This window comes from Rhinolophus ferrumequinum, chromosome 14 (assembly GCF_004115265.2).
Source record: "Rhinolophus ferrumequinum isolate MPI-CBG mRhiFer1 chromosome 14, mRhiFer1_v1.p, whole genome shotgun sequence".
Classification (NCBI taxonomy): domain Eukaryota; kingdom Metazoa; phylum Chordata; class Mammalia; order Chiroptera; family Rhinolophidae; genus Rhinolophus; species Rhinolophus ferrumequinum.
Window position 1 is genome coordinate 65,488,716 of NC_046297.1, and position 15,954 is coordinate 65,504,669.

The 15,954-nt window shown below is 48.7% G+C and overlaps 1 protein-coding gene across 2 annotated transcripts in view; it reads right to left on the reverse strand.

The window, feature by feature from the left end:
* The window catches only part of ASAP1 (ArfGAP with SH3 domain, ankyrin repeat and PH domain 1), a 288,277-nt gene that overhangs the window by 209,535 nt on the left and 62,788 nt on the right, over window positions 1–15,954 (reverse strand). For both annotated transcript variants that reach the window (XM_033126171.1, XM_033126170.1), the window contains exon 3: window positions 11,235–11,361. In XM_033126171.1, the coding sequence (XP_032982062.1) occupies window positions 11,235–11,361 (127 nt within the window). The remainder of the gene's footprint in view (window positions 1–11,234; window positions 11,362–15,954) is intronic.

Below are 15,954 nucleotides of genomic sequence, written 5' to 3' on the forward strand. Positions count from 1 at the left end.
ACTCATTTCTTCAACAAACTACAAGAGGGAAAAAAAATCTGAAAAACAGAGGGGGTTACTCATAAAGAAATTTTAAATATGTATCAGTCAATTTCAACATACAAAACTCATTTGGATCCTGATTCGAACAAATCGTACTTAAAAAAAGACAACTGGGGAAATCTGAACATTGAATATTTAATGATACTGAGAAAAGGTTCATTTTTTTGATGTGATCATGGTATCGTGGTTCAGGGTTTTTTTTCCAAGTCCTTATCTTTTAGAGATACGTACTAAAATATTTATCGATGAAACGAAACAATATCTGGGAAATATGAGAGATTGCTTCAGAGAAATCAGGGGTGGGGATAGAGATGAACCCAAGACTGGCCAAAGCAGACAGACCACTGTGGAAGCTGGGTGACAGGTACGTGGAGATTCATTCTGGTCTCTCTACTTTTGTATACGAGTGTGAAAGCTAAAAACAAACCAAATGAAACAGAAACACGCCCAAAGTAAGAAAACTCCTGGAAGGGCTGAGCTACTAAGGACAAAAGGGACTACAGAAGGTGTATGTGTGTGTATGGGGCATCTAATAATGCAAAGTATTACAAATTATCCAATAATAAAAGTCATAGATATTTTTTATTCAGAAGGTATTCTTTACGTTAAAAATTACTTAGCAAAACATCTCACAGGTCTCTGTCTTTCAGATGGTGAGTTACTGTGTATGTCGGGGGCAGGGGCGGGGAGGAGTAATACAACACAAGGAACCAGAAGGCAGAACCAACCTCAAGCTTCGGCATGCTACTTTTTCAGTCCTGTGAGTTTTGACAAGTCATTTTAATTTTTGAGACTGTTTCCTTGTCTTGTCAAATGAGGAAATGGCGGCTCTGTTGTCTTACAAAGTCGGATAAAATGAGAAGATACATAGGAAAGCACTTTGTAAATTGTTATAACAGAGTACAGAAACCTTGGAGAGTAAACCCCAGAGCAGAACTGCTCATAAAATCATGACTCGCTACTTACCATTTACACAGGAAAATCAGAAAGGCCAACTCTTCGCGACCAAGTCTCTCATTAACCCCTCCTGTACCACGTCACGCACTGGCTGTCCCAGACTGTATATATAAATTATCTGAATTTAAATACCTCCCACTCCACTTAAAGGAAACAAAATCAGGAGGGGAATATGTTTTCCTTTTCCACTAGCAGACGTGGGTGTGCGTGTGCGTGTGCGTGTGTGTACGGGCTTATTTCCACTAAGACAGTAAAGGCTAACAGGAGTCTTCCTGGGGAGGGACAGTGGAGGGAAGGACCTAGGTTTGCTTCCTGGCCAATCACATACTAGCTGGGTGATGTGAGAAAATCACCCTCACGTACTGAGTCAAGTACTCAGTCCAGGGCCAGGACTCACAAAAGTCAGAGTTCTCACTGTCCTGAAATGGCCAAGCCAGGGAAAGGCTATAGATTGCAGACACCAAAAGAAGTTGGCTCAGCATCCGGTTGGCCATGAATCTGTGGCAAGACCTTCAGGAAATTTAGGAACTGAGGGTTTTTCCAAATGTTCTGTGCAATTGGTAGGCATGCAACTAAAGTCCAGAGGGGTGGGCAACAGTACTTAGAAAACCTTTACCAGCTATGCCCTCAACAATTATATGTAAATAAAGTGCAGTTTCACTATAATCTTCATTATTTTAGTCAAATTTATGAGTGCCAACTAGGTAAGGAAAAAAGGGGGAGGTATCCATGGTCCTCAAGTACTTACAATCTAAATCTACTAAAGCGAAGACATGTAGGAACACGAATAAGTACGTAATTTAGTTCATTAGCCAATCAATGACAAAATTATCCTAAAATCAGAAGAAGAAAAAATGTTACTTCCGTGGCCATCCATTTGGTACTTAATACCCTGTCACACAGTTCTTCATTGCTAACCTAAGTCTCATGCTTCAGCTGATGCCTATGTCCTGATGGTTCGATTTCATACCATCCGATTCACAACAGAATGCCTTTTTTCTTGAGGACGAGCCTGAGGCAAAAGGAGCATGGATTGGGCTGAATCCTTTCTAAGCCTAGCTTGTCATCTGTAAAATGGGGAAACGGCATCCACCCTGCAGAGCTAGTGGAAGGATTAAATTAAATGAGATGATATGTGTAGGGCACCCAGCACAGCACCCAGCACGGAGCAGGTGCTTAGCTGCAGTCTTTGCGGATTCTGAATTTGTTCAAAGTCTTATACACAAAATGCAGAAGCCTGGAGACGGTGACAGCATTATTTGCCGTGGCATCATTATATTTAATGGTGCATTTACTTGCACTACGAGCAATATTACTAGTATTAAAGCAGCAGCAGCTGCTGGGCCAGCAGTGAATACTTATTTTGATTTGCACTTTGTGGAAATAAGGAGTATCTAATTTTATGTAAGTGCTATTAATGTGAATAATAAACATTACAAGGAAAAGGAAATGGGCTTCATAAAAAAAATGATGAATGAACATAAAGGAAGACTCCCCACATTTCAAAACAACGAAGACACTCACACTTTGTCTGGTGTGTAGCTGGTCAGTGGAGAAACCACTTTCTTGGAAGGAAAGCTGTTAGGACTCGTCAGACCTGGAAGCATTTGCTGCTCCTCAGCATGGGGAGAATTCCCCAACGAGAGCCTACTTCCCCTGCCGAGTCTTCCATCCGTCCTTGGTATCTATGGAGGTTATTTTTGAGCACCACGTCATCACTGTGGATTTAAATGGCAACGAGGAGCTTCTTCTCTGCCCACACCATCCGTGGAATGTTGGTCTTTCCTGACCACATAGGAAAGCTACAAGGAGCAGCACAGCGCTCTGACCACAGCCTTCAAAGTGCTCTACATGAATACAGAGCAGGGCGGTCAGGCGGAGGTGAAACTTGCAGAGAGAAGGGCAGAGGAACTCACATCCTCCAGGGCTGCCGGGGGCCAGGCCTGGAGCTGCCCTCCCTTCCCACTGGCTCTCCTGATCACCTGTGAGGCACGGTCCTCCCCACATAGCTCTCCCTCGGAAGAGGATGAAGGCGATGGGGCCGGAAGACCCAGACTCTCTAGTCCCAGCTTTGCTGGGTGATCTGGGTGGACAGACAGGTGCTTCCCTACCCTCGTAGCCTTCTCTGAGGACCACCACCATCACCACCAGTCCCTGCTGAAGGGGAGGGCGTAGCCCTGCCTATCGGGTAACCCACCAACCTGGCCGAAGTGATCTCCTGCCCCAAGGTGGGCCAATCTGCTCCTCCCTCTGAGATTCAGCTGGTGTGGGGCACTCGAGGTGAGAGCCAGGCCTGCCATGCTCTGCCGTTTCCCAGAAGAGGGCGTCCTCATTTCCTTCTGTTCTTGCCACTCATGTTCCATACAGTACCCCCAGGAGCCCTTCCGATAAACCCTCTTTTTGCCTAAACTGGCTGTATTTTGTTTTGTTGTAGGGGCGGGGTGGAACCTGTTACTTACAAAGGAGTCTAAGGGCCTTGGGGTTTCCAGGCCTCAGCTTCCTCATCCACAGAAAGGAGCTGGAGTACATGGTCTCGAAGGCCCTTCCCAGCTGTTGATTTTATTTCATAATAATACAGTCATCATGCCAGATGCCAGGCTGGGCACTGGGGACGTGGCCGTCCTTGCCCTAGCCTCTACGCACAATGCTACAGAAATATAAGACATCCAGGCGGTGTTAATAATATAAAGGGCTTATACCTTCCTCCACCCAAAGCACATCTGGTGAGGAAAGGGATGGCCTGGCCCAACATAGCCAGCCCTGCTTTCTGTAATTGTTGGCGCCAAACTGGTTTTTTTGGGCTTTAGCTCCCTGGCACATGAGTTTCTGATTTTGTTTTCCTAGCTTCTAGGTGGCTAAACTGGGTGCTGTCTTATCAGAGGGACATGTATCCCAGTTCTTTCGGGAACATTATACCAGAGCCTTGGCGCTAAAATTCGGTTCTTCCGTAAGTGCCCTCCAAAGGCCCCGTGACCCAGGGCTGCACAGCATGTGCTCTGGGCTGGAAGGGCCCGCTGTGGGCTCCCGAATCCATTCAGACCAACTGGGATCAAGTGCCCCCAGGCCAGACCGAAAGCTTGCCCCACAAATAATTAAAGTTCATTTTACTGACACTGAAAAGAAGTCACGAGGCGCACAGAGACACACGTTCAAAGATATATCCTTTTCACTTTAAGGCGCCTGCCTCCAAACCAAACCCGAATTCCTTGTGGTCTCAGGGCTTCATGCTGTAATCAGGAAAGCACACAACCAGGCGGCCCTGTTCCACCCCAGTCGGGACCAAGGCACACTCGCTCCCTCCACGCCTCCCCCTAAATAACCGCAATCAGATAAGCGGCATTTCTTATGTGACACACAGTGGCTCCTTACCCCAAAGTTCCAGAAGAATCCAAAGGGCCAGCACTGTCCTGGCTGTGATGCACCCGTAGAGGGGCAGAGGGGAAGGAAACAGCATCAGCAGTGACACAAGGAAGCACGGAGCTTGCCTGGGTCGGAGGACGCAGCACTGGTCACTGGTCCCCTTACTTCAGAGCTGCAGCCACACGGGCTGAGTATTAGTAAAACTGAAATGAGTCTATTTCAGATCAACCTGGCTTTGACCGTGACCCCCAATGCTCAATGTGTCGGGCTGCCCTGTCCGACTGGACCTCCCGCTGGTCCCATCTGTGCCTCCGCCATCCCGCTCCTCGAAAGCACACAGCTGGCTGTGTCATCTGATCTCCTCTGACCACCCTTCCGAAATGAGTCGACCACGTCTCATCCCCACAACTACACATTCAAGGGTCTAATCCAATAATAAGACATAGAAACAGCAACGGTGATACAATCATTCACTGAGCACTTATCGTGCCAGGCGCTGTTCTAAGCACTTTACACGTACTGACTCACTAAGAGGCAGGTACGATCCCCGTGAGGAAAGGAAGACACTGCGGTTCAGTGACCTGCAGGACACACACCAGAAGACCACAGGGCTGCCATGAACCGAGACAGGGAACTCCTTCCTCCTCAACCCCCATGTTGCCACTGGTCCGGAGTGGAGAGAGCCCTGCCCACCCCCCATCCAGGACTGCGTCTCCCCTCCTTCCTCCCGCCCCACAGGAGGGCTGAGGAATGCGACTGATCAGACCTGGCCATTCCTGAGGCCACGGTTACCAGTAAGGATGGCACCTAAGGCAGCGCCTCCCCTGCGTTATCGCCTCTGATCCTCAGAACAGCGCCATTTATCCACTGAGGAAACCCAGGCTTAGATGCGGCGTGATCACCAGCCCATCACTTACGCAGGTTTAAGTTACACACGTGGGGACGGCCGAGGCCAGGGTCCGGCGGCAGTCCCCAAACGACTACGTTTGGGGGATGGAAACCATCTCTGAGGCTGCCCTGATGCCCCAACATAAGGGCAAAGGTCTCGGTAGGTCTGCCTGTGCAACACCGTAAATGCTTCTGACGAAAGATTCTCAGCCCCACGTCAGGGGGGCCTGCTGTGACGTCACACCGCGTCACAGCATGTCGGGTGAGACCCGGCAGACTGGCGAGCGGGATCGGAGTCCTAAACGCAGGTTCACTCTCCACCCCTCCCCCCACTTGGAAGCAAATTCTAGAGAGCAGCACTGGAAGACACCCGCCCTCCTCAATAAAACCAGCCTCCACAGCCTTTTGGAGAGTTGAGTGCAAAGAGCCGGGGCTGGGGGTCAGGAGCCCTGAAACTTCAAATCCGTCTAACTTCCTTCCCATCCCATCGTTAGGCCTCGGCTCCTCTCTGAGCCTTGGTTTATTCACATGTAAAATAATGACAGAATGCTATCAGACAGGGGTTTTATTAGCTGGCAGATTAGAACATGCTTATTAAACCCCCAAGAGGTACCTAAAGGGAAAGCGCACTAGCTTAGAACACCCGCTCACAGGTTTGGGCCTTGTTTTAAGAAGAGCATGAGTCCTGGTACATAAAGCAAGTTTCCTTCTGTCTTTGCTTCTGCAGGCAGACGTATGGCCTTTGCTGGTTATGTCCAAAAAACTCACCCTAAGTGCCTGTGGATTGGGTCTGAGGGTTGGGCCACGAAGCCCAGAATTCTGTGTGGACAGTAGTGTCAAGGGAAAGCTCATTCATCTTTTGTTGTTTTATCAAGAGATCAGGGAGAAACAAAACACATTTCCTTTACCTTCAGCTCTGCACAGGACCGACCGTGATTTTTACTGAAACCCTTCCTGAGACTCGGTTTTCTTTCAGACTACGACCACGTTTAGCAGCTGCTACATGAAGAAGGACGTCCTATTAAGTTCATCAGCTTTCAGAATTCAAGAGAAGTAACGCACTTGCGTTCTGGAACACTGGGAGCCGATGAACAAGGTCAGAACTCCAACCCTGGCCACAGAGGTCCTGTGTGTGAGATCCCACAGAACAACACCGCGGGCCTAAAAGCATTTATTAAAGATGGTGACCTCTAGTCATCAGCATGGAAGACGATCCCCAAAAGAACATGGGCACAAATTACAACTTACACGGAGAGCAAGGAAACACATATGAAGCCTGACTGGCACGCGTGGAGACTCCCTAGAGATGGAATTAAGTCCCAGATCCACTAATGACTATTGGTGTGACCTTGGGCAAAAGGACTTAAGTGTTGTAAGAGAGGCCCACTGATAACCGGAGGGTGAATGAAGCATCAGTGACAGTATGAACTCAGTCGGAACACTGATCACCGGTAACTACTGTTATTATGAAACAGGCCTTGAGAATGAATCGACGCTCCACACCTCCATTCATTTCTTCGTTTAACCAAACTTTTCTTTGCCTTCAGAAAGGACTGAGCACATCACCCGCCTATGTTAAGACCCACACGATCTAAAGCAGGGCCCACACTTGAATGTCACCCCCAGAAGAAAACTCAGACTGTGCACTTCTGAGGGCAGGCTGTTCGCCAGTGTGTCCCCAGGGCTTAGCACACTGCTGGGCACCTAAAAGCCACTGGACAGTTTGCATCCTGACGGGATGGCATTTTGAGTGATTGAGCTTCTATTAGTGGGGTTCACGTCCTATGTGATTTCCTATGAACTGCCCCTTTCTACCTTGTTAAGTGTGACAGTCCTATTCATCTCTTTCTTGAAGACCATGTGTTTCTCCGTGACACAGTCCAGGTAACAACCCCAGTACCTCGGCCAGGCTTAGCCAAGTGACTTGGACACAGCAGGTGCTCCCAACACATACACTGAGTGAATGCAGTTCCTGGATGAAGCCCAAATAGGCTCCCACATTTGAATCTGAAAAACCATAACCAAATCTTTGAAAGCACATGGGGAAAGAAGTATAGTTAAGTATTACAATTAAGAACTCCCTGGAATGTGAACATTAGAAAAACTAAGCCACTTAGGAGCTTAGGTCTCTCTGTTTCATGAGACCAGAATTAGAAGGTACAATGAAAGTGACGTCTCGTGCGTTCTCTACAAAGCCACTGAAATGGGTCTTTATCAACCTTTAGCATGTCTGTTTTTGGCCTTAACTGCTTCAGGATTTCCTAACTCCATTTACTTACTAGCCATTTGACCATGGAGACAAATCACTCCATGTCCAAGCCTCGATTTTCTTCTCTGTAAAATGCACATAACAATTGCCCTTCATTCCTAAAGCGCGTGTGAGGATTACATGTGATCACGCATGCCCTGTGCCCACATTGGGGCTGGTACCGAGCAGCTGCCCAACACATGGGCCGAACGTGCCTCCTCCATCGTCACCAAGGATAAAGCGCTGGCCCGGTATTAAATAACCAAGCAAACCTTCGTTGAACTCTCCCTTTCACCAAGCCTTTAAATGGGGTCTCTCTTCCTGTCACCCCCAACACTGCTCCTGGAATGCCTCCTTGCTCCCTTCTTGGGAAAACTCTGCCTTCTCGCCTCCCAGTCATTTGCTCGTAACTACCAAATGGTCACGAGGAAAACAGCACACGTCAGTGTGCTTTGGTTGCTGAATAAGCAAAACACTGGCTTCTTGCTTGGAAAACACTCACACACCAGGATGAAAGCTTGGCAGCCAATCCATCCCTGCTTCCCAAACGCAGCCATCATTGTGTGCCAGCCACATCATGACTCTCAGAGTCCTGGGAGACCCTCGCCCTCAAAAGTGAAGCCCAGAAGTAAACTCTTCCCTCTTGTACCACATACTCCTGACCTACTTCCTAGAGTGCTCGTCACAGAGAAATTTCAATAACAGCACCATCTGGAAAGCACAGCACACTCTGCCAATGCCACATAACAATAGGGAGACAGTGGGTTAATTTGGGGTTCCAAGCTTGGAGATCTAATACAGGTTTTCAGTGGGTACTTATGCCTGGTAATTAGGAATCCAAAGAGCAAAATAGTTAGTAAATGAACAGGAAGGCATTTAATTACTAGAACTAGGAAAGATTTTTTAAAAAGAAAGAATTCCAAGAGGCCCAGAGTAATTCCTATTCCTGAGTTCCCACATCACCAAAAAGTACCCAAAAGTTCCATTCCTAAGAATAACCACAAGGTAACACAAACAGCAATCTTCAAGTTTCCAAGTAGCTCATTTGTGAAGCATATGCCAACAAGATTTTGTGGTTTGCCCCAAAACTTTTCCTTATATTTTGAAGGTAATGACCTTATTAAGCTCCATATTTTTTAAGAACTGAACTGAATTCTGTTCCACTTAAGATATTTATAATAATGTACCCCTTCCATATATGTAAGCTTTGGGGAAGATTAAAATTCAACTGTGGTGGTTATCAACAAGAAACTAAAGGGTATATTTCACATTTATGCAAAAGGCAATCATTCATGAGTGCAACCTCACGGCATGATTCAAGAGTTAAAAGATACAGATTGGGGACAATGACTTCTTGACCAGCACTGTACTCAAGTTCAGAAAAAGAATTACAAAATTATTGTGCGATTCTGAGTAAACCATTTATTGTTACATTTTTGAGAAAATGAGTATTATTAGCGTACTCTAACATGACACTTTTGACCTTCTAGCCTGGTTCCAGTTCCTTCTCAAGTTCATTAGGAAACCACATTTGTATTATGATTGGACCTATTTTTCTACCTAACATTGCAAAATAGCATTACACACACACACACACACACACACACACACACACAGACGCATCCCATGCATTTGCTTTTAAATTTCGTTACTTCACGCCAAGTTCAAGAGCAGCTGCATATAACTGAACATTTAATCCTATCTTCCAGTATTGCTGCAAAATATGGGCACATACCCCTACAAATAGCATCACAAACTACTTACTTTTATCATACCCCACCCAAACAGAATACAGTAACCCTATCTGAATGTGCAGAAAGGGAAAGTTAAAATAACTGACGGCTCTGTTAGCAGGCACTGAAGAAGTTATCTACAAGGAAAATAACCCCTCAGTCTAATCACTGACACATCCTTTAGAGGCACATACAATTAGCACAGAAAAAGGATGCAAAATGCTCCAATATCAGCATGTCCCAATTTATCACAATTAAGTGAATGGGGCTGCACACCTGACATCTCCCATCCCCTTGGGAGTATGGATGAGGGTCCTAGAGAGGATGTGGCTCCACAGACCCCAACATCCCCTTCCTCCCCGTCTGAGAAATCAAAAAGGACAGACCCATCATGGGGTGGAATGACCGGCACCTCCATTTAATCCAGAACATTAGTCACTAGTGCAACACACTGACAGTTCACAGAGAGAGAGAGAGAGAAAGAGCGAGAGAGAGAGAGATCCATTTATCTCTGGCTTTCAAACAAACCTAGTTAGGTGACACTTCTCCAACAGAATTTCAAAATTCAGTTCCATAACCCAACATTAACTGCAGAGAGAACTCTAGAAGCATCCTCAACTGACATAAAAGGTTCAGACTAATTCGCAGCATCTGGCAGGCAACACTAACAGAAATCTCTCCCTTCCTAAAATTTAGGACCCCGGTGCTTCAGAACACCAGTTCTGCACGTAACCTGGCCTGCAGAGTGAGTATCAAATCCCCGCATCACAAGCAGTTTGCCCACAGAAGCCCAAGCCTCTCAATGTTACAGAGGGCTGGGCGTGGCGAGCTTTAATCAGACAGTGCTCCCCAAACCTCAAGTAAACCAACCACACGATAATCCACGCAGAGGAAAAAGATCTACCTTCCGAACTTCCCCCAATGCTGTCTTTCTCAGCTGAACTGGGTTTGGTTTGTTTGGAGGGACGTGGTGTTTTATGGCACTTACAGACGGTGCAGAGTTCCAGGGCAAATGTCCTATTTTCAGTGAGGTCCAGAGGCTTCTGCAGCTCTTGGGACTTGTGGGCTCCTCCTTACCTACCACCCGCCCTATCCCTAATTCACTTAAAATTTTAAAGGAAATCGATATGCTCTTGGCCCTGTCCCCAGACACCCACAACAGTTCCCTGGAGGGTCTAGCTAGGAGGAGCTATTCTTCCTGCAGTGCCAGGCCTCTCCCAGACTTCCAGGCAGCGCCGGCCCCAGGTCTCTCTGCACAGCTTATGTGTGCCCTGCGGGCTGGTCCTGCTGGCACAGCAGCCTCCAGCATAACCACACCCTCGCTTGAGGGGAGCCGTGTGGGGACCTGTCTACACAGATCTCTCTTTCCATCCAGGGTTTTAGGCACCAAGGACTAGAGGGAAGGAATCCCGAGGTAGAGGCAGTCCCAGCCCCAGTTCCCTCTCATTCCTTCAGGATTTTTCCACCGCTGTTGCCTATGCGGCTAAGCCTGCATAGCCAGGCCCCAGAGAGGTGCATTCACTGACCATCTCCCTGTCCCTTGCTGGTGACCTTGGCCACGTTGCTTTTCCTCCCCCTGCCCTCAGTGACCTGACACTACCTACTTTGCGGGTTATGACAGGGTCACAAGGATGTGGAAAGCGCAGAGAAAACTGCCAGGTACCCACGAAGGGTGCAAGATAGGGAGAAGACTTCCCTCTTCTTCCTGGGGGTGTCCAGACCTTGCTCAGTCCTCTCCCCACCTCCGCCGCCCGAGGGTCGGCGCCCGGGGAAACGGACAGGGGGCTGCACACCCGAGGTCCCCCAGTCATCTGGGAGCCGTGTCTGGGGGTCCTGGAGGGGGTGTGGCACCCCAGCCCCCCAAACCCTCTTCTTCCCTGGCTCAGACAACAAGACAATCTAACTGCCAGGCAGCGGCTGAGAACGGAGACAGTGAGGTGTCCCACCGAGGTGCCCCTCAGGGGCGCCCTGGGTGGGCGGCTGGGGGGAGGGCGGCCGCGACCTACCTCCTCCAGCAGCGTGACGGTGTTCCTGCAGTTGTGCAGACGCGTGGTGAAGCTGGACGTGGTGGGCGAGTTGTAGTCTTCGGTGGTCTCCGCGATGAACTCGGAGACGGAGATCTGGTCCGGCATCCTGCCGAGGGGGGCGAGACACAAGCGGGGGCGGGGGGTGAGTCACGGCGCAGGCTCCCGGGACCGCGGGCCGCCCGGAGGCTCATGAACGCCCCGCGCAGCCCGCCACCCGCCGCCCGGCTTGGCGCGGCTCCCGTCCGCGGCGGTGACGGCAGGAGAAAGGGCGGGAGGGCTGGTAAAGCAGGCGGCGGCGCCGGGCGCGGGGCCCTTCAAACTCCGAGCCGCGGGCAAGGCAGGGGGCTCTCGCGGACCCGCCTCCCTGTGCTCATGCCGGCGGCAGCGGCGGCTTCTCGGCAGCCGCGGAGGGGACGCGGCGGCGCGACACCCGGGGCTCGGGCCGGGCAGCTCGGGGCAGCCGGCGCTGCCTCCTCGGACGCTCTGACAGGCGGCGGCGAGGGCACGGACAGTCTGAGCACACGCTCCCGCGGGCGGGCGGCGGACGGCGGCGCTCCCGCTACAGTCACGGGGACAAACAAGGAAGTGCTCTGCGCACGCGCCGCCGCCCCACACCGCGGCCCCCGCCCCGCCCCCGCCGCCCGCAGCCCCGCCCCCGCCGCCCGCAGCCCCGCCCCCGCCGCCCGCAGCCCCGCCCCCGCCTGCGCGCTGCCTCCCGGGCCACCTTCCGACGCGCGCCGGGGGCCGCCCCCGGAGCGGTGACCCGAGCGAGCTCTTTACGCCAGGATTTGGCGAAAAGGGGGACCAAAAAAAGTTGTGCGCGATCTTTTTTAGTCTCGTGTGGGTGCAGGAAGCCAGGCCGGGAGAGCCGCCTCCTGCTGCGAGGGGTGTGGGGGGGCCTCTGGGCCCCGGCGAGGAGCCGGCCCGGTGCCCGCGCTTGCAGCTGCTCGCCTGGCTCCCGCTCTCATTCCCTTTGCGGGGCGCTCACCGCCACTGAAAGGCTAGTTTTGTGCAGTTTGCTTAGGTCGCTAAAATGCTAAGTGAAGACCAAAGGGGTTTGCTTTTCTACAAGTTTCTAATCTTTCATTTGCACTTTTTCTTTTGTTTTTAACCTGGAGGACAGACGAGGGTCGGGATGTAAAACGCATTTCCCGAGGTACAAATGGTGTGCAACGCTAAGCAGATGCCAAATTTCTGCGGAAAAAGTACCAACAGATTGCTCATTCCTCGGCCCTGGCAGATGGCTATTTTTCTAACTAGCTCAATCTACTTAGTCCAAAGAATCCATTTAATTTCTCACCATTGATTGCGGATGAAATTGATTAAAAAAAGAAAAAAAAGCTTGGCCCTTGGGAAGCACCACAGGATTGGCTCCTGTAATTGGAGCTGCCAATAGCCACCTCAAAACTCATCTCCCAAATGAGCCCCCTTAGGGCAGAAGGCTGGCCCTGTGGCCTCCCCCAGGACTGAGTTCCTGCCATCTTGTAAGGTTACAGTTTGTTTTCTGGTCCCCACCCCCAACGACAGTGGAGTGCCCTAAGGCAGAGACCTTGTCTTGGCACTGGGCCTGGCACAGAGCAGTAGCCATATAGTTGCCAAATGAAAATGCATCAGCTCACTTACTCTAAACAAATATTTACTAAGGGCCTACTGCATGCCCTGCCAATTCAGTAATGACAATGCCCCTGCTCTCATGAGCGTATTACCTTCTACTAGGGAAACAAAACCAATAAATATGTCATAAAGAAAGCATTGATGGTGCTATATACAGTATAAGAAATGTTCAGAGAAGGCCTCTATGACAAGATGATATCTTGAGCAGAAAAGAGAGTGAGAGTGTGAGTCCCACTGATACCCCACTGGCTATGGGATCTTGGCCTTCAGTTGCCTCACATGAAGACGGACGCTAAGGGCACCAACCGCTCAAGGCTGTTAAATGATAAAGGATGAGAAAGTGCTTTGTGCACAGGAAAGCCTTTGTGAGACCTTGTGGTGTTTTGTCTACCTGTGTTGGCTTGTACTGAGCTTACTGTGCTACAGTGAAGTGCTCGTCAGCGTCAGGTAGGCAAGTGTCTGAGCTTTATAAATAAAAGAGGCCTTTATAAGGCCACGTAAGCGAAGGAAGACCGTCCTCTGGCAAAGTGAGGTGTTGAGAGGCCTTCTAAAAAATCAGTCAATAAACAGTCACCCCCTTTCTCCTCATTCACACTTCAGAAGTTTGGTTTTGTTGAGGTTCTGGGGAGACAGCCAGATGGCAAGAGCATGAGAGCAGGTGAAGATCTGTACCTGAAGGTCACTGGCTTATGCATGGTGGTTGACAGATCACAGGCTTTTGGAGTATGAGTCATCCAGAAGAAAATCCTACCTCTTTTTCCACTTGCTAACCAAGTCATCCTGCATCTGGAAAATTCTGTGACTTGCAGTAAATATGGCCCCTCCTAGCCTGAGCTAAGTAAGTTCTCTGAGCCTCAGTAACCCCATGCTACACCATGCAGCAGGTGAAAGTGTAACAGCCAGCACTAAGACCCATCCACTCCAAGAAGGCCTTCCGCTAACCTGAAAATCAATTTAGACTTCGATTTTGCATTTATTCTGTTCTTCCCTCTATTCTAAGTTGTCATCTAATACCTGTCACCTCCGCTGGGCTGGTAGCTCCTGCCATTCTATATGTGTGGATCCATAAACTTGAACCATTATTAAAAACCTAGAGTTAGTGAATAACTGACTCCATTCCAGGAGCTCTGGATTCCAGGGCTGTCTCTCCTAATAACTGATGCTGTCACCTTGGGCCTTGGTGCCATCACTTACAAGACAAAGGGGTGGGTGTGTCACCATGATTGTACAGATCTCTTCCGGCTGAGGGTACGGAGTCTGCATATACCCTCAGCTCTACAGATGCGGGGAATAAAGATTATTACAACAAGCTGAGCTAACTGTGATGGTGAACAGCAGGGGATTTCTTCCTTGACTGAATTCACCCGAGCCCACACTGCTGCCATCAATGGTTGTTTCAGTTTCATTTGAAGGTTGTTATGTATCTGCTCCTCCTTCCCATTTCCTCTGGCCAAGAAAGGAATATGTGAACAATGTGATACAGGGCCCCAGTAAGGGTATACCTCCTCAGACTGGTCTGCAATTAGAACTTCAAAGGTTCACACCTCTACCCACCATTTCTGGGGTTCATGGCCATGATCCTCTTTAAATTTGAAACCATGCCCCAGTGCAAACCATCTGTGCCTCTCATTTTCTCAAATACCCTGAAAACCATTCCTGGACTATCTGAAAGCGAATAGAGTCTGAAATGGGCAAAAGTTAAAGGCTGGATTTCTTTGTGGGGAGCTGCTCAGAAATATACATCATCCTTCCCAGAGCCAGGAAACACACACACACACACACACACACACACACACTTGCGTGTGACAGCACGCCTCATCTTCTTGTCATCATCATAATCCCCTTCAGACTGTTTAGCACCACCCTTGGACTCCTTAGGCCAATTTCTTAACTCTGAGCACTGACTGGGATAAGCCAGTGGTCCTTGCAGGATGCCTTTTGTCTCCTTGAAAAGAGGCAGTAAAAATAGTGGCGGCTTATTCAGGGACACCGGTGGCATTATTGACCCCACTGTCATCAGGGAATTGGCTAAGTTATATTTCCAGTTGTAGGTATCATTTTCACCCATCTGCCTAACAACAAGGAGGTGCATTTGCAAGATGACTGACAATGTACCAGGGATGGAGGACAGTGTGGAGGGGAGTTTGGGGTGCTCTCTGGGCACAGGAAACCAAGAGGAATTAGTGGTGCTCTGATCAACTGTGCTCACCAGCATCCCACCTTGATGGCATGGATATACAGCACTCATCAGAGGCCCCTCATGCCTTCATGGGACAGAGCGATGGGGTCATGTGGGAAGGGAATATGCTTTGTGTTCCATGGACCTGGGTTTGAATCTCTACTCTGTCACTTACTAGCCTTGTTTTCTCACCTGTAAAGTTAGGGTAACGATAAAGCTACGCTACAGGTTGTTATGTGACATAAAATGAAATGTGGATAAAGCAGTTGATGCATACCGTGTTCCCCGAAAATAAGACCTAGCCGAACAATCAGCTCTAATGCGTCTTTTGGAGCAAAAATTAATATAAGACCCAGTCTTATTTTACTGTAATATAAGACCACATCTTTAATATAGTAATAATTTAATATAATGTAATATAATATAATAAATATAATATAATAAATATAATATAATAAATTAAATATAATATAATATAATATAATATAATATAATATAATATAATATAATACCGGGTCTTATAGTAATTCCAGGTAAGTCTTATTTTCGGGGAAACACAGTAGTGAATAATCAACCAATGTTAGTTCCCTTTGAACACCCTTTTTATATGAAGTATGACTATAAATACATCTCTTTTCATTCCAAGACTCAGATGTGTCTCTAAATTCGTCACCTGGAGGAGGAAAGAAGAAGGGGGCGGGAAGAGGGAGGCTGCACAGCAATTCCCAATGTTTGGGATCTGGGGTTTGGGGGATCGTCGTCAGAGATCTCGCTTATTCTCATAAATATCCTTTAGTGAGGTCAGATCTATTAGTGATGGCTTTGGATTTTTGGAAGTAAACAAACAGTATCTAGGGTCCAATAGGATGAATATTAATTGGGATCAGAAGTTGAGGGCATAACATA